The sequence below is a fragment of the Lagopus leucura genome, unplaced genomic scaffold, assembly GCF_019238085.1.
Source record: "Lagopus leucura isolate 7727_CA_CO unplaced genomic scaffold, USGS_WTPT01 Super-Scaffold_806, whole genome shotgun sequence".
NCBI lineage: Eukaryota > Metazoa > Chordata > Aves > Galliformes > Phasianidae > Lagopus > Lagopus leucura.
This window is the reverse complement of record NW_024962260.1, coordinates 4,345,582-4,368,563: the sequence shown is the minus strand read 5'-3', so window position 1 is coordinate 4,368,563 and position 22,982 is coordinate 4,345,582. Positions and strand designations below refer to the sequence as shown.

The following is a 22,982-nucleotide window of genomic DNA, read 5'->3' as shown; positions in this document are numbered from 1 at the left end:
ACTTTCCCCTACGTCACTGCGAGCAACATACAGGCTTGTTCCACAGAACACCATGATTTATTGAAACACGGATGGTTAAATATAGTCAAAAGACATTTGTACAAAAGAGGAAAACAACCACGTCTCATCTCTGAACACTTCACTTGAAGGCATTTATTAAGGGGACACCGTGAGCGGGCAGTTCCTGGTGCAACTGACGGAACAACATGGCACATTTGTTCCTTTCCTGGGTCTTGCCTAGGGTGTGGAACAGCCGGGCTTGGAAGTAAAGAACATCTCTGAGCTGCTCTTTGCAGTCCACCTTGGCAAGGTAAGTCTTAGCTTCGTTCAGATTCAGAATAGCAGATTCCAAAGCTGGGAGAAAAGGGGACAGCCATATAGAGAACGATATCACAGCAACTCCAAGCAATACAGCTCAATTCTAAGGACCCAATTACAAATTCCTCAGCTTTTCAGAACAATTTGTGTCTTAGCAACATCAGCTAGTTTCTGTTATTCAATCTTTGCTGCAAAGTACAGGTGTTGAATATGCAGATAAACAACGTTCTGTGATAAACACTGCATCTATTGAACAACTACTTCCTAATTAATTCTCCTAATTGATTACTAGCTAACACACTCCATTACATTGTTTAAACTTTGTTAACAGTGACTGTGCAGCTGGACTTAAACATACACACTGGGGAGCACTTTTCAATGGAGCTCAGTTTCAGAAGGGAGAGTTACCCCTATTACCTTCAGCCTTCTTTTGTTGAGTGTAGGAAGCTGTAGAAGCCACCTGACACTTGGCCACCAAGAACATGGCGCAGCCTTTGTCTAGCACAGCTCCATGGGCCAAGCCAGGTTCTATTGCCATGTGCAAAATATTCAGGACTTGTTCAGGAACGCCAAGGATCAGCTGAAAGAGAAACACTGTTGTTCTAATACCAGAATCCATGGTTGAGAGCAGCAGCTTCTCAGAAGAGCCATAACCCGTAAGCCAAATCTGTTTCTAACACAGAAATGCTACAGACAAGGATGTTATTTTTTACCCCACGATCGTCTTGTAAATCAGAACCAATCAGCAGACATGAACTACTATCTGAGAAGATCTGGCATGGCTTCTCCACCCCAGTCAGTGCTCACAACTGGGTCCCTGCCAGCTCAGAAAAACCAACGTAACCCAACTCCATGACAAGCATTATTTATAATTCAGGCACATGCCAAACTGTGCTACTAGAAAGCCAAACAAACAGCATAAAAATAACAACTGGAGAAATGAAGGCAGGGCCAATTTATGCTTGCTTAATTACATAAAATAGATATCCATCTTACTGATGAACATGGAACTCAACTTTCAGCTTCCCCATGAGATTTTACATATAGAACATATTTCACCAGAATCAATACTTTAATTCCAACAAGGTTATGTTCTTAAATTTCCCAGGAGTAAAAACAGCATCCAAATCCCCAGCAAAAAATGCCCTTTGACCCTGAGAAGATACAAATCAAACATACCTGGGAGAAAGCCAAGTTCAGCACGGTCTCAGAAGCCAAGTATTGCAGACTATATTCTCGAGAGAAGGCAAGAGCCTGCAGCAGGACAGGCAAAGCAATGGTATGACACGAAGATCTCCAGTAGAGCTCTGCTACTGACAGCAGCACACTATCCAAAAGAGAGGGAGAGAACCACAAACTGTTTTCTTTTCATGAAAGATGTCCACTTGCTTCCCAAACAATTACTGTGCCCACAGCAATATTGATTTTATTAGGAATTACATTTCTACATATACAATAAACTTAAGTTGCACTCTTAAGAGGAGATGCCATCTCCTGACCAGAAGGGAATAACAGTAACTGCTCTGTAGTACAGGCACAATTACATACATGTTTCTACTTTCCATTTATGTTGCATCCATTATTTTCCTTTTCCATAAATCTTCATGAAGCTTTAAACTTACTACCTTTTAGTTTATACAGGGCTACTAGGTTCCAATCCCGTAATGATTTGAGGATTCCTCTACGCCATGTTGTAACATATGAAATTATTTTGTAATCCCCAAATCATTTTAAGTAATCTGAGCACCAGTGAAGTCTGCACACAGACAAATTGAAATGGCCGATTCCAATCACTGCAAAGTGGCTCTAATACTCTGAAAGTGAAGCATTCTTACCTAATCACTATCTCGGTGTTCTTGATTTCCTGGCAGTGGATCAACAATTTCTGCAAAAGCTTGTGTGCTTCTAACATTTGATTCTGGGCTTTCAATACAATGGCTTTTCTGCCGTGGTAGAAAGAAAACATCACTGATATCTTTGTATTTGAGATATGATCTGCTCTTAGCATACAGTAAAGCAGGTCTCTACTTTGTGACCTCTGTTTCTTGTGACTGCAGAACGGCATTCTGACAAAACAAATGCACGCTATACACACAAGCAAAGCAAGACCCAAGAACTGCTTGCTGGACAACTCATAGGCAGAAAGGATCAAACTCATGAAACAGCTTTAGATGGAAAACAGAGATTGCCAAAAACGAGGACCAAACGGAGCAGAAGTGGGAGGGCATGTAAACTGGAAAGCACAAGTGATTATTTGTGGAAGAAAAACAGATCTGAGGTAGGGTAGCTAAAATTGGCATAAGCCAACAAGGACAAAGCGTGAGAGGGAACAAGTGAGAACAGGGAAATAAGAGACAAACACAGAGCTGTGGGAGATGTGTAAAAGCAGCCCAAACCCATATACTGTGTGGTATCTTTAAAGATCAGGGAATAACAGGCAGTCCAATTCCAGAAGGACAAGCATCAGGTCCCACAGCTTGAATGCCAATCTGCCGGCTCGCTGCCATTGGCTGTATTTTAGGTGTTTTGCTTTAGTTAAAAAACAATTGCTTTCAACAGCAAATTTTCTTTATACTTGGCAATCAGCAAGCTTTAACCCTACCTATTTCTAACATTTTCATTTAGAAACAAGAACAAATTAAGGTGAAAGGAAAAAAAATCGTATCGCCCCACTTTGGAGATGTGTAAACTAGGACACAGATGAAGACATAACTGAAGCTCATACTGTAGCAGAATTGAGACTTGGCCTTACATCCCTTAGATCAATCTTATATAAAACTGTGCATTGTGCTAAGGCTTGAGCACAGTTACCATGGCAGATTTTGAAGGAGTGTTTTGTGTTCTCAGGCTAAATCTACAGCTCTAGAGCAACAGGAATTTCACTGATGTTACTTCTGATTTTAAAATGCCCAGATAAGCAACTAAAAATGATGATTGTGGGATATACACTAAAGGAATAAGCACTGCAGATTGGACAACAGGATAGTAATTAACCCTGGGGAGGGGAGAACATTAACATAACTGACTGCCAGCAATCATTTTGCTTTATTTTTCATTATCTTCATGGCATACACCTGCAAGCACGTGCAGATTCACGATTACTTACCTGTACATTCCTTCAATGCTATTAAGTGCTGTAATTCCTGCTACAAGAGAATCTGCTATATGGTATCTGCCATCATTCATGGCTCTTTCAAACTGTATTTTTTGATCAAACAGCATCCAAAGCTAAACAGAGAACATCCAGGAACAAGTTTTAGAAGTTGTACATGCTCATTTTCTAACCACAAGTTGGAACTTTTATTTTCCCCTGGGGACATTTATGTCTAGACACAACTAACTCCACTGTCCAATTACTGTCTTTACTAAATTGCAGTCCTCAACAGAAATGGTTTGGTCTGGAGTAACGTTTCAATACTTCAGTTCACCTATTTGATCACACCTTAAGTAAAAAAGCACTGAAATCATGACTAATGCTTTAAAATAGTAACTTGTTCCACAGCAAAGAAAGGAGAATCAGACTAATTTCATAGAATCCTGAACTGTTTAAAGTAAACAGTATGTTTTAGACTGATATGCTTGTGTGTTCTCCAGTTCCACAATAGATGACCTCTACGTTATTTCTGAAGTGTAATGTATTAAAATAATTACCACTAATTAAGCAGAACTTTGAAGCTCGAAATCAGCGCAGACTATTTAATTTCTACATGTGCTCATAAAGCAGACATGTATTCCTTTGTTAATTACAGCTCTACGCAAGCAGCTTGTTCTTAGGAGGCTATTAAAACAACCAGCACATCTTCTTCATGTTTTTGCAGAGAGTTTATGCCACGTGGCTTCTGGTGGGGTCACGAGCCAAATGAAATCAGCAAACGTATGGCCCCAGGCATATGGAGAAAAGACATGAATTCAGATGCAGTGGAATTTAGATCCTATTGTATAACAGTTACGTAATAGACTGGCTAAATTATATATATTCTACCTGTGCATGCTGACTATTGGGAGGGAATCTCTCCTTTAGATGTTTCAGTATTTCAGAAGCAGCTGCAAAGTAGCCCTGCAACACAGAAACAGCACTGATAAAAATAGAGGAGGGCAAGCACCCCTCCCCTTGATTTTAACACAGCCTTTACAGCAAGAACTTGCCAGGCACAAGCCCTGTATTTGCTTTGCCTCCAGTGCAGACATTAAAGGCAGCACAAAAAAGGATTCAAGTCTCACACTTTGTCGATACCGCCCACACATCCTCTCACCCAAATGACTTTTTGTGCATCTAGCCATAAAGCTCACCTGCTCTGCATGAAGCTCAGCCAGGTGACACAGTACTACAGCAAAGGCCTCTGTGTTATTCTGCTGCACGCCCACATTCACGGCCTCCAGGCTGTTCATGCTCAGCAGTGTTTGGGCTTGTTGGAGCGCCATGGTGCTTGAGCAAGAGAGACATCTTTTAGCTTTCAAGCAACAAACACTGTTTTTTAAAGTTCATGTTATGACTGTGGTCTACAGAAAAGTTTTCTTTGTACTCCGGGGTTTTGGGGGAGAATGAGAACCTTTAAAACAGCTGCTGCCTGGGAACTCGGGACTATGCAAGCACATCAAGTACTGCATACTGAAAGCTGCACTCGGCCAAAGTACAGTAATGCTGAAAACAGGGACACAGGAATGACTTAGGCACTATTTGCCACCACTAAACGGAGACTCAATCTCTTCTCCAGAATGACTTCTAAGTGAACAAGAGAATGGAAGTAATTGCATCCAGCCTGTACCAAATCACAGTCTGACTGCTTTATTTTAGTGCGCTGTAGACACACAGTTACTTGTTACACCTATATATATAACTCAAAATGCTTTATGTGCTAACAAGTACAGAGCTCTAACCCAAGAGTTTAAAAGAAACAAAGTACCTGCGGCCATATAATCTCCAAATTGCAGTCTTCTGTGCTATACTAATATCAATAAGCTCTGACAAGCTGTGTTTCCAGTGCAACAAATCAGAATCTTTTAAGGCATCCATTAGTTTGTTGGCAGCCTTTCCTGCAAAAGCTCTTTGCTGAACCAAGGACTGTATTCCCAGGGAAGCAAGGTACTGGGAAGAGGGAAAAAATAATCCAAAATCATTGAAAGACAATAGAGAACACTAGAGCAAGAATCATAAATTAAGAAAAAAAAAAAACCAACCAACCAAAGGAAGAGATGTGATGTTATTCAGCACAGACAAAGGAACACTGCTCCAGGCATTTCTTTAAATACACACACCCACACACAGATGAATGCTATTTTGATAGATTCCAAAGGTAACTTCCACACCCCCACACAGTCTTAGAGAGGATGACTGGACTTGTACCTGGATTTCTCCAGCATTTAAACAGCTGTGAAAACAGAGCTTCCCTTTCCTTTCCCATCAATTGGCCACATCTGCCCTCATCTCCCAACATCAGGGGTTTAGGTCCTTTTAGAACAGTTCTCACAACAAAGACGTTGCAGCCAACTGATACAGGGCACAATACCATCTAAAGGGGAAGCTGCCATAAGAGACTTCTCAGCTGGAATGAACTATATAAGAAAATGTGTTCAAAGCCCTGCCAGAGGCATCAGTGCTGAGTTTCAGGGAAGGCTGAGGCTTAAGAACCTCCCTCGAGCAGATTGCATGATGTTCCTAAGTCCTAAATGGTGCAAAGGAACAAACTAGCAGCCACAAAGTTCTCCTGCCTGAAAAAGGACAGGTGAGAAGGCAGAACAGCAAGTCTTGCAATAATGCACTCACAATAAGCAAATGAACCCCAATTTATTACTACAAAGAGTCAAAACAAATAGAAGCAGATAGATTTTTGGAGCGTAAGACAGGTTGGTTTAAATCCAATTACCTATTTTGTAATAATGATTTTGACCAGCCAAAATAAAAAAAAAACAACCCACAAGCCCTCCCACACACACATTTGTCCTAGAACAGTTAAAGAGAAACAAAACGGACTTACTGGCAAACCAAAGTGTAAGGATTTGTTTACTGAGTGTTCCAGCAGAACACAGCTATCAAATATCTTCTGCTCTGAGATGTGTAACCAGCTCTAGGAAAGAAAGAGGTTTCAGAGTAATGCCCAGAAACACCATTATAAAGTCAGCTGTAGGAAGCAGCATCTCCAGAGTCTGATAATACTAATGTTAATTATAGAAGAAAATACAGAGTAAACAAATTCTTTCCTTCCTCCTTTTTGTTTGCCGAAAAGGCCAATGACTCTGAAAATCCAGCAGACAGTAAGGAGAAAGTTTATGAAATACTTTGTCTCTTTCAAACACACAAGACTAAACTTTGACCTTAGTATTGAGCAACTCTCTGACCAAAACAAGTAACCCTGAATCACAACAAAACCATCCCATGATCTCCGTATTCTCCAGCATTTGTTGCTCTGTTTGATCCATCACCCCACTGTGGGACTGTCATATTTAGATTACTGATCTGTCTGATGAGATGCTACTGAAAGAGTCGTTCTGCAACAGTTCACTGAGCAAAGGCTCAGATAACACAGACAAAGGTGACCTAACCTCCATTTCAGCACGGCTATCTTACCAGGCAGTGCTGCAAACAAACATGATCATTAGACTCCTGTGCAATCCGGATGGCTTCCTGAAGTGCAAGTTCAGCTTGTTGACTACCAGCAAACAAAAAAAGAATATATTAGCATTCCCATAGTGCTCAAAATACAGTGTTACAACAGTACAGAGTACTGATCTAAATTATGCATATGGCACTCAAAAACAAAACTGATTTAAATGACTGAAGGAGAAAGCCTCCGGTTTCCATCTAGCATCAAGCAACATGTGCTATTCTCAAGGCTAATGAGCAAGATGACATCTGCAGGCTACTACAAAAATGCAACCGTAATCCCCACACAGGCTTTCAAAGCTGTGTACATGCCAAAGTGCCAGGTTAGTGCTTGAAAAGGAGCAACATTAAGTATCAGCCTATGCAGAAAGAGCTGTTAGCTTTTCCTCATCTCCTGCCATCTCCAGGCCTTCCACAGGATTCATCCGGGCAGCAGTCGAAAAATGCAAACCATACATGGAGATGGGTAGGCCAGCTTTATCAATAAAGTTACACCCATCCCTAGGTGGCTTTTTTTAATTATTCTTTTCATATCAACTGTACATTGATTTGTGTATAACAGAAAAACTACAATAGTTTCTCGAGAATATAGCTGGAAACAAGCACTTGTGTCCACTGACTTTTCTGAGATTATGGAAATACAGCAATTGAGAACTCAAATTCCTAGGAAAAGGCTGCAATGGGACACTGACAAATGCCAGCTCTTACAGTGCTGTAAGCGGCCCAGTTATTATGGAAACCAAATAAATGCCAAAATAAAAGCAAACCCAAACAAATTATGATTACTAGAAAATTCCAACCCAACCATGGCAAATACACATTACAGAACTCCCTTCTCCACTCAAACAGATTTTCACACTGGACAAAAAGTCCAGCTGTCAGTGCCTAGAAGCCAAATCTGAGCAGTGCAGTGCAGCACACCGACTTACTAATGGCCAAAGCGACAGTGCAGGGCAGCCAGGTTCAGGGCGGCGTATCTCAGACTCCGGCCATAACCCTCATCCCCATTGCTTTTGCTTTCTGCTCCGGTGAGAATCAAACGGTCAAAATAATGCAGGAGGCTGTGTGTTGAACTGAAGACGTCGTGCACTCTGAGACTGTTTAAGTAGCTTAAATAATGCTGAAATTTGAAGAAAAATCAGCTTTAGCTGAATCAAATGAACGTGAGTTATCCAAATCAGCAGGTGTGTCGCCTAACAGTTTTCAGACTATGGAACTACGAGGCCTGACATTTTGTAGATTTAGTTCACCACTGACACAGTGCCACCAAAACTAAGAGGATTATAGCTATGCATAAAAGCTAGACACGTTGTTAGGCACTCTGCTTAATTAAGGTTTCTGTACCTCCAGGAGTTTTGGTCTGAATTACTGAATATTTACATGCAACTTGCTCATGTTTCTATCTTCTTGCACATTTCAATATAGAAAAAAAAACCACTCTCCAACAATTCCATCCTTGAAATACGAAGAAATCCCTTTACAACCATTCTGGATGAAGAAAAAGATACTTACTGCTTCAGCAAAGTCTGGATTAAATTTTAACAAGTTGTTCAATTCCTTTTGTAAAGATCCAGGAGTAAGTGCCTTTGTTTCATCATTCTTTAGCAGAGAAGCCTAGAATCAACATTGAAACCAATGCTAAGTAACTCCAACTTGAGCATTATGAATATACTTTGATACAGGGTTGTTATTCTGTTATCTGCCTGAAGAGAGCATTAAAGAAGATTTCAGAACAGCTCTGTTATGACACTGAAACATAAGTGGCAGTTTTATTCTTTGCTGCATTATAGCATCCACTTTCCAGAGATCAGACAGTTCGGGTAAAATAAAAGCATATTTGAGGGACTGTTTGAAGGAAAGAGCTCTATTTCTCTTGTTCAAGAATTAGTTCAACAGATTGCTTGCTGGAATTGCATGAATGCTTCCTGATCTGTTTATTTATTTTGTGAGAACAAAACTAAACAAAAGTAAATCCATGCCAGATTCAACAATCTTTAATAGTAAGGATCCTAATGGGACTGAGAAGTCACTTTAAACTTGTAAAATGTATGTGAAACATTACATAAGATACACACTTGATTTTGTTAGCAAACTACTCTAAGTGTGCAGAGCATTTACTGACAATTATACTCATGTATTTCTGCTTCTTTTCTTATCTTTTCTTATCTGCTGAAATAATCAACACAACTACACATTCAGCAGACAGCAAATATGAAGCAAGAGTCAGAATGGATGTGACCTTCTCACATAAATATCATCATACAGTGCCCATGCTTAGATAGAAAACACATTTAAGCTCAACTGAGCATCTACATGCAGTATAATCAACAAGTCTTTACAGATTTAAAAAAACATCCTGCTTGACACTGGGTAAAACTGAAGGTGGAAGTCATGTCACAGATCATTTACTCAAATTGTTCAGAATTAACATACCTGCTGAGAAAGAAAATACTCTGCTTGTTTCTGGGAAAGAGGCCCGCTGCAAGATATCTCTTCTTCCCTGTTAAAAAGCACTCCTGTTAGAAGCAGGGGCAATGAAATAAAATGCAAGGAAACACATTTTATCAGAACTCCTGCCTTGTGAATTTTTATGAGACACTGTAAGCTCAGAGGCATAAAAGGAAATTAAAAAGAAAAAATTTAATTCAGAGTAAAATGTGCCACATCAAAGTTAGCAATCCAAAAGATCTCACATGGTGCTGTTGCAATCTTCAGCCCACTGAGACCGTGGTCAATCTGTTACCCTAAATACACAAGAAAACTAAACTAAAAAGCAGCAGATATAAGATTGGCGGTGACATATTCCAATGGTTTGCCCTGTTTTCCCCTTCTGAAGACATTCAGAAAGAAATGAACTGGCATTTTGGTCACATCCATCACTCCAGCAAACAAATGTTCTGCAACGGAAAGACCAGACATACAGCATAAAGCTACATGCTAAAAACCATTAAGTGACACAAGCTATAGCAGAGCTTGGATAAACACAAGCTTACTTAAATACCGTTTATAAGGCACATCTTTAAGTACACATGTACACAAAACACTTTCAGGACTATTCTTACGGTGAAACACTTTGCAAGCAAGTGAAATGGCTCAGTGTTTGCTTCTCACATTTGATGTCAATGAACGTATTTATTTGTTTGGGGAGGGGCAAAAACAGAAACCAAAAACGTTAAGCTTAGCTTTTCCTAAGAGCAGTCTTTCTGCTTCCCCTGCAGTGGAAGCTGAAGTGATTTCTCCAACAGCTTTAGCACACTGCACACTAACATGACATGGGAAAAAATCATTCGGCAGTGGGCTGCACAGGACCAAACGGTGGGCAGCACTAGCCTTCAGTTTGCAGCTCCCTGGGTGAGCTCGAGAACGGAGTACCGCCATCTTCTGCAACAGCAGAACTGCTGCCACTTACAAATGCCACCACACGGTGGCACCAAGGAGACAGAAAGGCCACCCAGCTCTGCCAGCGTGCATCAGACTCTGGGAAAAACAATCCGAACAGACACAACCTCTTCACAGTCCTTCAATTTCACCAACACAAAGACAGAACCTTTGAATAGAGCCTCTGAATCTAAAGGTGACATAACTGTCCCATTCTCCCCCTCCTCCACAGCAGGAAGGCATTTAACAGGGTCAAATCTTGGGTAGAAACTGGACGAAGCCCAAGTTTACCTTGATGCATACAGTTGTAATTTGAAATACAACCGATTTGCTGACATAATAGAAAAGATTTCAGTATTCATAGATTACCTTAGAGGTACATCAAGTTCTTCTTTCTCCATTTTCCCATCCAGTTCCTCTGTATTGGTCAGCTCCATATCATTCTCATCAATTCCACATTTTTTCTCATCATTTAGAAAGTACTGCTGAAGTGAAGTGTAAAGTTTGTAGACCTGACTAAAAGAAAGTTTATTGTATGCCAAGATCATATGGCGCAGAAATAGACCTGGAAAGGAAAACATATGCTGTGACATTGGTCTGTAGGAGTTTTATTGCAGAGAGGAGAGTAGAAATCATTATAATAGCCAGAAGCTTAGATGTTGTTAAGCATCTCATCTCAGTCTACCAACTGATAAATCTTAGTTCTGCCAAGTATAAATCTCAAATTAATTTTGTGGCAAAACTCACAGATTGTCAGATCACAGAACGATGTCAGCAAGAGGTACACACTACAGAACATTATTGGTTAATATGAAACATTTGAGTAAAGAGAAAGATCATATTATAATCTTTACTCCTCCATAAAAAGAAAAGCAAAGCTGTATCTTGAGAGAATGCTGCTAACAGCAGCTTAGAGATGACAGCTAGTTACCTATGACACTTGTTTTATGAACTTCTGGCTCTGTTCCACTGAATGAATCGGAAAGGTCATCAAAAAATTGTTCCATATCTTTCAGTTCTCCTTCAGCTATGAGTTTTAACCTAAATAGGAAAACAAACAAGCAACACTTCTTCTAGTGTTTAAATATTATGCATCAAACAATATTCCTCTACTTCAGGTATAGATGAGTGAACTCAAATAAAAGCAAAATAAATAAATAAATAAATAAAAGTTTGATTCACAGAATCAAAGAGTGACTTAACTTGAGGGTGGAGGGGGACCTTAAAGCCCCCCCAGCCCCACCCTCTGCTGTGAGCTGGCTGCCCCCTCAGCTAATGCTGCCCAGGGTCCCATCCTGCCTGGATGAGAACAAACAGAGAAGGTGTTTATCCACAGATAAGGGGCCAGACACCAGAGAGCGTGCATGTCCTGGCTGTGTCGCCTGTCACTGAACAGAGACAGCACATTGACGGGGGCAGACCGGAGCTGAGGACCCAACCGAGGTCGTCCCCCGCCTCACGAAGGCCGCCCACCTGATGTGCACGGAGCCGGCCAGGTTGGGGCAGCACTCCTCGATGGCCTTGCGCAGTCGCGACAGCGGCATGTCAGGCCCCTGGGGATGATGAGGAGAGCAACACGTCGCGACAGAACACAAGTCAGGCCTCCCCCCCGGCCCCTCGGTCCCATTCCCCACCTGCAGCAATGGCAGCAGCAGCCGGTTGAGCCGCCGCCGCTCCAGCTGGTCGAGCTGCGAGCCAGAGCGGCCCAGCTCGCTGAGGAGCACCAGCAGCGCCATCTTGTAAGGGGTGACCCAGTCCTTGATGCCGAACACGTTGGCGTGCACGACGCCATTGGTCATCATCGGGTTGAAGTACAGGCTCTCGTGCACGCTCGCCATAGCGGCACCCGGACGCCTCCCGCCAGGGAAACCGGCTACGCCCGCCAGCCAATCACCGCCACGGCTTTCGTCACGTGAGAGGAGCCGTGACCAATGAGAGGAGGATCTGTGCTCTGATCTCTCTGGACCGGCTGGCGGACTGAGCCGAGGGGAAACGTTCCGGGCGGCGGTGGGGCCCGGACCGCACCATCTGTAACACATCGTACGTCTCATCATGGTGCCCTGCCTCCAGACAGAGCGCTCCGATTACTGCAATAATTCTCTCTCCCATTTTTTTTTCTTATTTCTTTTTTCTTTCTTTTTTTTTCTTCTTTTTTTTTTTTTCCCTTTTCTTCCTTTTCCTTTTCTTCTTCTTCTTCTTCTTTTCTTTTCCCCTCCCCTCCCCTTCCCTTCCCCCTGTTTCCTTTTTTTCTTTTTTTTTTTTCCTTTTTCTTTTTCTTATCTTTTTCTTTAGTTTTATTTTCCTTTTTTCCGCCTTTCTCTCTTTTTTTTCTCTTCTCTTTTTCTTTTTTACTTTCTTTTCTTTCTTTTTTTTCTCTCTCTCTTTTTTTTTTTTTTAATTTATTTTCTTTTTTTCTTTCCATTTATTTATTTATTTTCTTACTGGAGAGGGAGGAGGAGCAACTCATAAGTCACCATTTTTACACATCTGCACATCACCAGGGATTACAACTCAGGCACGCCTGGATGTGGTTAGAGGAGGAGGAGGCAAATCGAGCTTGGAGTAATTTTCTGGAATACATTTATATTGAAGAAGCTTAATGCTGTAATTAGTTGTTGTGAGCATAAGTAGTGATAACTTCCCAGATCTCAATGAGCTAATACTTGTTCAGCTGTATCTGAATATAAAAAGCAGGAAATAGCTGCAGCTGTTATGTTACAAAGGTTAATTTCGTGGTATTTCCTGAAAATAAAGTAAGACAGCTTGGGCGGAAGCACTGAAATGGCAAAGTGGGCTGCAGGGAGGGGCGGAGAAGAGAGCTGCAGTCGGCATTTGCAGAAGTTGGAGAGACAAGGAAATGACACATCTGGCCCAAATCCTGACACTCCATGTAACTCTCCAAACTCAACATGCAAGTCACGCTGACAGTCCTGCTTTGAACCTGCTCAAATAGTAAACCCAAATTACCGTGTGCCTCTGGGAGTGAATGCTGTAAGGACTTTTTGTATTGGTAGTAATACCCACTCTGAAATTCCCAAATAAAGCCTGGAGATTAACATTTACTTCAAAAGTAATGTACAATGGTTTGGGTGTGGTAGGGATGGGTGATGAGCTTAGAGGTCTTTTCCAATCTTTGTGATTCTGTGATTTCACAACTGAAAACACTGAAAGCAAACAGTGATTCCTGCTAAGAATGATTTCTCTATTTACCATGTAAAACCATGGGGGATCACGGAGCTCCAGTGAGTCATCATTCCTCGTTATTCCACAGCAGAAGTAAATGGGACATCTTGTATTAATAGATTCAAATCTTTTAATGCTTCTTTGGCACAACCCCGAGAGCTCAGCGAGGGCAAGGCTTATTAACTGAGCTCAGCAATGCCACTTTGCAGCCACTGAGGTTCAAGTTCCCTGTTAAAGAACAACAGTCATGGTTAAAACTCAGACGTAGTGATAAAGAGATCTCAAATCAGTGTCACAGCGTGACTCACTGACATCTGCCCCAATGAAGGCAGAGTGCTGAGGGCTGTCAGCACGGCCATGGGCTCTGGGAGGTGTCTGGGAGGTTTTCTCTCAGCACAGCTCATGGGAAAACTCATTTTTCTCCCCTCTGTCGCCCATCTCTGAGCCCTGCTGCAAACACAGCCTCCCCACCCCAAGTTACGAAGGGCTTTGCAACCTTCTCCATGAGTAATAGAGCCTGGGCTCGAAATGTGTTTTCAAACACTTTTGTTGGGCCCTGTTTGTTGGCTCTGTGCCCTCACGTAAAGCTTGCCTCAGGATTTGCTTTTTATTGTAATACTGTTACAATACAGGTTACAATTTTTTTTTAAATTTATTCTTAAAACTTTTTTTTTTAATTAATATATTTATAAGGTAAATAAAGTAATAACGGGATCCGGAAGCTTTTTGGAGCTGGATTTTCAAATAATAAACCCCTTCAGTCACTCAGCGCCCACCCTGGGGGCCCCGGCCTCACCTCGCCTCAAGGCCACCTCCGCGCCCACCCTCGGCGGCTTTTCCTCTCCTCCCATTGGCTCCTCCCGCCGCCGTCGCGAGGAGAACACCCAATAGGACGCGGCTCCGCGGGAAGGCCCGCCCTCCGTGAGGCGGCCCGCGGGCGGGGGTCGGCGCCGGGTAGGGCGCCGTGCTGAGGCGGCGGAGCGGCCATGAAGGTGACGGGTTTCCTCGGCTGGGCCGGCTGTGGGAGGGACGAGGGCGGCCGAAACGGAGCGCGGTGCGGCAGGGACCCCGCTGGGGGTGGGGCGGGCCGAGCTGCGCCGTGGCCCTCCGCTCCCTTCGGGCCGCGGCCGCCACAGAGGGGCTCCCGAGGCCGCGACCGCCTCGCCGAGGGGCCTTCGCTGAGTCAGCGGGCGGGCGGGGCCCGAGGCGAGGCCCAATCCCTCACGGCTCTCTCGTCTGACCCCCGGATGGGCGCCGTGCCTTCGGGTCTTCGCCGAGCTCCGTTTTTGGGAAAGCTCTGCGCGGCCCCGGGGCGTTAAAGCTGGGCTGCTGCGGGAGGATCCTCCTGCCGCTGTGCGCGGCCGCGAGCAGCCCTGCGGGCACGGCTGGGCTCTGAGGCTGGAGGGCCGAAATGCGATTTCACGGCGCTGCAGGGTGCGCGGAGCGTGGAGGTGAAGGGAGCAGCCGGAGGATCGTGGGGAAGGATGGCTGGAAAGGCTTTGGCTGCTCGGCCGGGCTGTGCTGAGCTCTGCACGGAGGAAGCTGCTTGTTTTAGTGTCTCATCTATGAGTTGTGTCGGTGCTTTCTGGCTCGGTATCACAGGGAAGCTGCAGAGCTGACTGAGGTTAAGGAGCGAATTAAGGACACTGTTTCACTGCCTTTCATCTGCATAGATCCGCTCTTGGAGCAACTGTAACACACGTCTTCTGTCCAATACTTAGAAAATTCAGGTATCAAAAGTGGATAACAAACTTCCTAGATGCATATTTACCCTGAGCTTATAGCTTTGTCTGAGTTGTTACAGGCCATTCAATAAAATCTCTCCTCCAAGTGTTAAACTGCCTGGTAAGGACATGGGTAGCAGCTGCATTCTCTCCTGGTTCTGTTGTCCTGCTGCTGGGTGCCCTGCAGTGGAGCTGGTTGGATTCTCACAAACTTCTGGCTCAGTGTTTTATCTTTCTGCGCTTATTTGCCTGCAGCAGTTTTTTGTTGTTCACTATAAAGCTGGTGTGACAATTCTGTAAGACCATGTGAAGAATTAGTCATTATTTTTTTTGCAACTGACAACTTTCCATTAAGGTGGAAAAAAAAAAAAATACTTTTCAAAAGACCAGCCTCGCATCCAAGAGAGCTCCTAGTGTTAAGTCACCAGTTTTAAGAATGCTTTTCTGAAACGTTATTTAACTGTTACTTAAGAAGGAGGAAGAACTACACATCATTTGTTTTGTGCAGGAGAAAGGAATATTGACGTTTCCACTCTCTGCTGCTGGAAAGCAGAGAGCAAGTCTTGGCTGGATGGCTCAGTGTGGAGGGCAGTGAGCTGCAGGTACCAACCAGGGTCAGTCATGCCCTGAGCTCTGCAGGCTTTTCTCTGTGCTGTGTGAAGGTTCCTGGTTACAGCTGGGGTGAACGTGGCTCTGAAAACAGTTGGGCTAGTGAGTTTTGTTTGTTGCATACCTGTTTGATGTTATTACTGCCCACAGCTTAGAAGCAGAAGGACCGACCGTACTGCTAGCCTTGCAACACTTGTAGTGTCAGCATACAGCAGTAAGAGTGGAGCACCAGGTTTGTGTAGGTCAGAGAGGTGCTTTTGATGTTCCACTCTTAACAACGTGTTCGTGCAAGTGCCTTTTAGGGCATGTTTAGTCCTATGGCTCTGTGCCTCAGCTTCTCTCTGCACCACAGTAAGGACTCCTTTCTGAGCTTTTCTGCTTCGTGTGTGTTAAGATGGAAAGCAGTCGCTGCAGGGACTGCAGTGCCATCACTGGGCTGACGTGTGCTCTGGTTGGTTGAGGTTTGCAGGCTCAAACCCAATGTTCCGTGTCTTTACACTTGAAGGGGTAGAGGCTGCTGTCCAGGCTGCTGTCCTGGAATAAAGAAAACAAAACAGAAGAACTTAGAATAGGTAAGAAAAAAAAAAGGTGAACAAAAATATGTTTAAAAGATAGTTGTACCACTCAGCTTCCTTCTGCAAAAAACCCAGTGTGCTTCTGTTGGTTCTTGTTGTTGTTTAATAGGTTTCCATGAGCCACATGACTGCAATTATGTGTATGACCCAAACAGTGTGTAGGTTCCAAATTCCAACTTGAAGTATAAATCTGATAGAGAATCTGGTGCTGAAGGCTTTCAAGGATAAAAAAAGTAGCAGTGAAATGTGTGTATTTATCTTTATAGTGTTTGAGATAAAACAGTAGGGCTCAAACCAGAAATACAGTCAATATGGAATAAAGTTATTCGGAGGTACTTTAGTTTTGTTAGCCCCTGTGTAAGAGAACAGCAGAGCAGCTCCAGGGAGGGCCTGAAAGATGTTTCCCTCTCAAAGAAACAGAGCATGAGTTTGGAATTAAGTTTGGTTTGTTTGTTTGAAGATCCAGAAATGTTCTTTAGAGTTTCACCGTGAGTCCTAAAAGAACTGAGTTACTTCTGGAGAAGGTCCTACAGGGAGGCAGCCTTACAAAGCTGTTGCACCTCTCGCTCTCGTCCCTTCAGCTCTTGTCCTTCGCCTACAATTGACTGTCAGTCTCTCCTCCTTCACTTTGCATCACCTCTTCAAATTCCTTACTTTTTCTGTGAAGAACTCTGCTTCACAGCAGGAGGAAAGGAGCTCCTTGTGCCTGCTTCAGCCTCTCGGAAGCAAATCTTACCTACTTTGGGTTGTAGCTGGAAAGGGTGGCTGGCTGGGCTGCACTGATGTTTGTATGCTGCATTCCTTGTGCTCTGGGATTGCACACAGCGCGCTTTGGGATGATGAGAGATGGGACGGCGAGGCCCTGTGGCAGCAGGACACGTGTTACATGGGTCTTAGGATATTCAGTTTTATCCCTTTTTCTTTTTTCTGCGTGCTTCCAGGCAGGAGCTACTTCCATGTGGGCTTCCTGCTGCGGGTTGCTGAATGAAGTCATGGGGACTGGGGCTGTCCGTGGCCAGCAGGCCGGCTTTGCGGGAGGCGCCGGCCCGTTCCGCTTCGCCCCGAACGCGGCTTTCTCGTCGTGTCCATCTCCAGCTGCAGCAGCTGCTAACGTGGTTTGCAAAGCCTGTGGACTGCCCTTCTCAGTTTTTAGGAGAAAAGTGAGTCGTTTCCTTTTAAATCATATTTTTACTAATATGAACTAATCTGTAGGCATATGGGGATACAAATACATACATGTTTTTTCCTCCAGTAAGGACAACTGAGTCAGATGGTCAGGGAGGGAGAAAGTGCCTCATCCCAAGGGCACAGGAAATGAACGTCAGACAGGATTAGAAGTTAAGGGATCTGACGTTGGATCTGAGCTGAGCTGGGAATGTGCTGATCCTATTTGTAAGGTGCATGTTTTAGGTGCAGAATCTTGGCTCTTAAAACAGATCTGTGTTTGCAGAGGATATCAGCCATAGTGGTGGGGTACTGAAATGAACAAACTACATAACAGACAAGTTTAACCACTACCAATTTAGTATCACAGCTTCTTTCTGTGAAGTGCTGTTTGTTTGTTAAACGGGTTTAGTTCTGTTAAGTGCTGCTGTGCTCCAGTGACCTCATATCATTTGGGGCCAAGCTGGTGGCTTAATTAAGTTTCCAGGTAAATAAAATTGAGATTGTTGGTGTCACTTCTGCATATGACCATCCATCATTATTACCTTGTCCATTTAGGCCCGCTTACTGACCTCATTCTCTGAAGCCTCTTTGCTCAGTTTTGTTCAGTTTCCCCTTTCCTTGTTGTCTTGCTCCACCTTGGCACAGCCGCAGAGCTATTTGATGGGGCAATTTTCTAGACTTAAATCCTAAAGCTGATGTTTGTCACAATCAGCGATGAAAGGGCAGCAGTAAATTATGAGGTTTGGCGCAGGGTCGTGGGCTCACGTTCTGACTCAACTGCGTGGTTATTTTCTCATCCTTAGCACGTGTGTTGTGACTGCAAGAAGGATTTCTGCTCCGTTTGTTCCGTCTTACAAGAGAATCTCAGAAGATGTTCGACTTGTCACTTGCTGCAAGAAACAGCATTTCAGCGGCCACAGCTGATGAGACTGAAAGTCAAGGATCTGCGCCAGTACCTTGTTCTCAGAAACATCCCGACAGATACCTGCAGGGAGAAGGAAGACTTGGTGGATCTCGTGCTGTGCCACCACTTAGGCTCAGAGGAGGACATGGACGCTGGTAGCTTGCGCTCATCGCGCTCACAGACTTCTGGGTTTTTTACTCATCCATTTTCTATGTCTGTGTCGGTGTCGTCCCAAGGAGAACTTGCAAACAGAGGGGGAAGCACAGGAAATGGGACACCTTTACGGGTACAATAATTAACATGTGTCTTATGGTAGAGTGGCTTTTTTTTTTTTTTTTCCCAACTAGATAATGCATCATACTAAAGTAAAACAAGGACCAGCTGGTGCAGATGGAGGGGCTGGAAAATGCCTTTTCTGTTTCAGATTGGAAACAGAAGATGATTAGATAAGACTGGTAGCTTAGGTGATAGGGATGACTTGAGCTGATAATAATTAGCAGCAGCTGAAACTTCAAAATGTTTGGGAGGAAGGAAAGTATTTTAGAAGAGGTTGGGGTTGTTTTAGTTTTTTTTCTTATTTGTTTTGATTAGTTTCATTTTGTACACAGGGCCAAACTGAAACATCTTCTATAAATAATGATGAAGAAGAAAGTGCCGAGGAACAGGTGAGTTAGGAACCATGCAGAGAAACCTTTGCACGTGACACCACAAAGTCTTTAGATCTGTCAGCATTTCGAGTCGCGCTCTGTTCTTTCAGAACCAGCCATTAATCTGTAAATACTTGCCCTGGAAAGGATAAAGCTTTAGCCCAACTGCTGCAGCTTAATGTAGTCTGTGTTGCATGGAAAAATCTGGTGCTTTGGACTTACCAGGACAGATAAAAACATACAGCTCTGTGTTTCAGACTCCCGGATTGTCCAGAAAACGAGCGAGAGCCTCTCTGTCTGATATTTCAAGTCTGGAGGACATCGAAGGCTTGAGTGTTCGGCAGCTGAAGGAGATCCTTGCGTGTAATTTTGTCAACTATTCAGGATGCTGTGAGAAATGGGAACTTGTGGAGAAAGTGAGCAGGCTGTACAGAGAGAGTGAGGAAAACCACAAAACACGTAAGTTTGTATTCGATTCTTACCTTTCTTTTCTGGTTTCCAGTAGCCGGTTCTGCCAGCAGGACAACTTGGTGTCTGACTTGTTCTGCTTTTGTGGAACAACTCACAGGTGTGGTTTCCCAGTTGGAGCTACATCTATAGAATAGCTGAATGTGGTACCAGTGTGTAAATGAAGCTTTCCAGGAATTGTGCTGTTTTTTCAAAGATTTACTTTCCAAAGCTTGGAGAGCTCAGCTTTCACATGCAAGGTAAAATGGCATGGCTGAGAACTGCTGCTTTGGAGAATGTGAAACTTGGCACCTCCGTATCCTGTATTAGATTTCACAAGGTATTAGCAAGAGAGCTTCTCTCGTAGCTGTCAACAGACCAAAGTAATTCAGGTCTTTCACTGTGACACAGAATTAAAAGCTACAGTGGCAAAAGTCCAAGATCAAGTGGTTTGGTCTCTCTCCATGCTTTCACGATAAGGTGTTTTTGTGGCTGCAGCTCAATGACTTGTATTCATCCAACCTCTGTGCTCAACAGTTGCTGTCTTTCACTTGCCTGATTGTAGTATATGCACAGCCTGATTTCTGTTAACAAAATATTGTGGGAGAAACAGCTTCTTGATGATGCTGCCGGCCTGACAAATCCCTGCCTGGCTCTTTATTCTTGCACCCACCAGGCAGGATGTGAGCAACAGGCAACTGCAGTGACTGGAAAGCTGCCTTAGCTCAGGGCTGCTTAACAGCCAGGTGTTGCCAGCACATAACACTGAAATAACTGGCTCAGAGGGGTGAAGCATTCTGCAGGATCTACCCGCTCTCTGGTACTGCTGGTGAGTGTCAAAGCATGGCTCAAGGGAGACCCTCAGTTGGTGATTAAAGTAGAGCTGAAAACCTGTCTGAAATGAAGCATTAGAGTTAAGATTTTCTCAGTGTGGTCTGACAAAATGTACAGTTATTGAGAGAGGAAAGCTGCACTGAAACCTGGCAGGCTTTGTTCAGTTCCACCATCCTCAGGCCTTGCTTACGCTTCGACAACTTGGTCTGCTTCATTCTGCATCACTGTGAGGAAAGTGTTCTGCTACACAAAGTTCAGAGATGGAGAACAACAAGCTCTGCATTTTAATTACTGTCATCAAGCACTTAATTGAGACTGGATGAGGTTCCTTAACCTCTAAGAGGTTAAGGAATGTGAAATAATTCTTAGCTGGGTTAGAAAACGGTTGTAAGCACGGAGCAACACAGCTTTATGGTGAAGTACCCATTCGTATCTTTTAGCTGGTGTCAGCGTCAGGGCTGAAGTGTTTTCAAGGCCTGAACGTGTGTCCTCCCTCTCCATTGCTTTGCAGAGGGTGAGAAGGTACAGCTGAACGACAACGATGACAACTTGTGCCGGATCTGCATGGATGCAGTGATCGACTGCGTGCTGCTGGAGTGCGGCCACATGGTGACCTGCACCAAGTGCGGCAAGAGGATGAGCGAGTGCCCCATCTGCCGGCAGTACGTTGTGCGGGCTGTGCATGTCTTTAAGTCTTAAACGAAGACCAAAAGCCAATTTTAGTCACCCTCTGACTACCAGGATTTCTGTGGGCAGGAGTGCTGAACCCTGGGGCGTAGATCAGATTTTTAATTCTCAAACGCAACATTTTGAACATCAGGACGTAGAATTTATGAAGACTTTTTTACAGCATACTTAATCTGATGGTTGGGCAGGATGATGTGATGCCTGTGCGCACAGTGACAGAGCTGCCTGACTTTCCTTAAACCCACAAACTGAGTCAAACTGTTTACAGCAGTTATTGCTCTCTTCTGAAGAATATCAGCCCTAGTTATCGCATTCAGTACTCAGCAAGAGGTCACAGAAACCACCTTTGCTCAACCATCCTTGCGTTACGCTGTCCAGTCCTCTAGAACTTATTGGTTGAACATTCTGTTCTTATGCAATTAAACAAACATAGAATGTAACTGACACTGTTCCTGCAACAGTGTTAACAGTGTAAAGACTCAAGAAAGCACTGCCATTAACTGTACCTGCACAGAAGACCTTAAGCAATCTGTTTGACAGGGATTGCTGCGCTCTGAATGTCAGACATTACCCCTGTGTTCTCTTGGCCATTCTCTGTCACTCTGTAGGGCTCTCATCTGGTATCCAAGTACTGCTTACTAAGTACTTTTCTTTAGGAATGATTTTTTAAGAAAGGAGGTACAGGAAACCACGTTCTTGTGGTTCTGAATCCACTCATGCCTATTGTAACTATTAATCTAATGTGATGATTGTACTTCATGTGCCGACAACCTGATCTTACTGTGAATACTAATCAGGGTCACGAAACTACTTGCTGCTAACACGTGGAATGTATAGCACTGCTAACCTTAAGGAGGGATGGTTTTATTAAGGACAGGGGAAAGGAAACCTCATCTTTAAAACCTCACATTCACCAACATTAACCAAGGCTGAGTCACTATTACCCCTGCTTCCCATCAGCTGCTGCATACCTCACTGCTGGTGGCTCAGCTTCCAGCAGGGTGTTGTGTTGGAGCAAAGACCTCAGTGCCTGGGGCTGCCCATGCAGCCTTCTGAGGGAAGCTGCAAAATCACTTCAGATGTGGGGACAGGATCCCTGTGTCCAAGCAGTCCAAGAGTAAGTTAAAAGAAAAAAAAAATGATGAAAGAAAGTTCAGCTAAAGCTACAGTTTCTCCTTTGAATTTCCCCCATGCTAACAAAGTAATTGGAGGTAAGAAAATGATTCGCCAGGGCTTCAATGTCCGCTAATTCTTACCTCTGCTACACTGCCTGTCATTCTGGCTCTTGTCTTTATGCAGCTGGCTTGAAAATGAAAACGCAGCTCCTCCTCAAAACAAAATATGCAGCTTTAAGACACTGCTGACTATTTTTCAGAAGGGAGCAAACCTCTCATGGCTTTATTTTTTAGAGTAACTTTTTAATGCTACTTGATTCCCGGAGTCTCCGTTGAGTGGGTAAGCTGATGAAAAAAGAACCGTATATTACTTCCATGCTGATCGTTAGCCACACAAGCTTAATAAAGATTTGTGATGGGCTTTCACAGCCTCTGTCTCTTTCCTTAACCAGTGGGGAAGGTGGTGGGCAGGCAGCCCAAGCTTTACCTGTCTCTTACAAGCGTGTGCCCAGGCAGACAGCAGCCGCAGGAAGGCACGTGCATTTCATTTCCCCTCAGTGATAACGCGCTGGGAGGCAGTGGAGAAAGCCTGCACTGAGCACTGTGAGCTGCTGCCTGGAGCATGGCAGAAATGGGGGCTGCTGCATGACTGCTGCTTCCGTCAAGGTTGGGAACAGTTCCACAAAGCACAGAATCGAGGCACAGCTTGCTGACACCACCACCCTTCTGCCAGGGAGATTCCTGCAAGCAGGCCTGGGCTCAGAGTCCTGTTGGGACAGGAGCAGGCCTGGGC

The 22,982-nt window shown here is 43.9% G+C and overlaps 2 protein-coding genes and 1 long non-coding RNA gene across 6 annotated transcripts; 1 reads left to right on the top strand and 2 right to left on the bottom strand.

Annotated features, from left to right (window-relative positions):
* Positions 1–124: 124 nt before the first annotated feature.
* Positions 125–12,184, bottom strand: ANAPC5 (anaphase promoting complex subunit 5). Its single transcript, XM_042866049.1, has 17 exons — positions 11,932–12,184; positions 11,771–11,850; positions 11,229–11,338; positions 10,667–10,862; positions 9,353–9,419; positions 8,432–8,533; positions 7,849–8,039; positions 6,884–6,965; positions 6,294–6,383; positions 5,223–5,404; positions 4,609–4,744; positions 4,301–4,375; positions 3,425–3,546; positions 2,154–2,261; positions 1,498–1,645; positions 736–898; positions 125–354 (listed from the first exon to the last, which is right to left on the bottom strand). The coding sequence occupies exons 1-17, from the start codon at positions 12,133–12,135 to the stop codon at positions 140–142; spliced, it is 2,271 nt and encodes a 756-aa protein (XP_042721983.1). The 5' UTR covers positions 12,136–12,184; the 3' UTR covers positions 125–139.
* Positions 12,185–13,478: 1,294 nt separating this feature from the next.
* On the bottom strand, positions 13,479–14,417 carry LOC122176898. Its single transcript, XR_006177872.1, has 2 exons — positions 14,277–14,417; positions 13,479–13,708 (listed from the first exon to the last, which is right to left on the bottom strand). It is a non-coding gene; the product is annotated as an uncharacterized LOC122176898 (long non-coding RNA).
* Positions 14,407–22,610, top strand: RNF34 (ring finger protein 34). 4 transcript variants are annotated; one of them, XM_042865877.1, is made up of 6 exons: positions 14,407–14,472; positions 17,330–17,548; positions 18,359–18,745; positions 19,068–19,124; positions 19,364–19,565; positions 20,899–22,610. In XM_042865877.1, the coding sequence occupies exons 1-6, from the start codon at positions 14,467–14,469 to the stop codon at positions 21,084–21,086; spliced, it is 1,059 nt and encodes a 352-aa protein (XP_042721811.1). In that variant the 5' UTR covers positions 14,407–14,466; the 3' UTR covers positions 21,087–22,610. The 4 variants fall into 4 exon arrangements, with proteins under 4 accessions (XP_042721811.1, XP_042721813.1, XP_042721812.1 ...); XM_042865879.1 differs by lacking the exon at positions 14,407–14,472 and adding an exon at positions 14,718–15,210; XM_042865878.1 differs by lacking the exon at positions 14,407–14,472 and adding an exon at positions 14,718–16,385.
* The last annotated feature ends 372 nt before the right edge of the window (positions 22,611–22,982 follow it).

Coding starts and splice junctions, on each gene's coding strand:
- ANAPC5 (XM_042866049.1), bottom strand. CDS start 12,135: ATGGCGAGCGTGCACGAGAGCCTGTACTTCAACCCGATGATGACCAAT. Junction 10,863..11,228: donor TCATAAAACAAGTGTCATAG/GTAACTAGCTGT, acceptor TTTCCTTTCCAG/GTCTATTTCTGCGCCATATG. Junction 5,405..6,293: donor CCTTACACTTTGGTTTGCCA/GTAAGTCCGTTT, acceptor CCCTCTTCCCAG/TACCTTGCTTCCCTGGGAAT.
- RNF34 (XM_042865875.1), top strand. CDS start 17,171: ATGTTTGTATGCTGCATTCCTTGTGCTCTGGGATTGCACACAGCGCGC. Junction 18,746..19,067: donor GAAATGGGACACCTTTACGG/GTACAATAATTA, acceptor TTTTGTACACAG/GGCCAAACTGAAACATCTTC. Junction 19,566..20,898: donor TGAGGAAAACCACAAAACAC/GTAAGTTTGTAT, acceptor ATTGCTTTGCAG/AGGGTGAGAAGGTACAGCTG.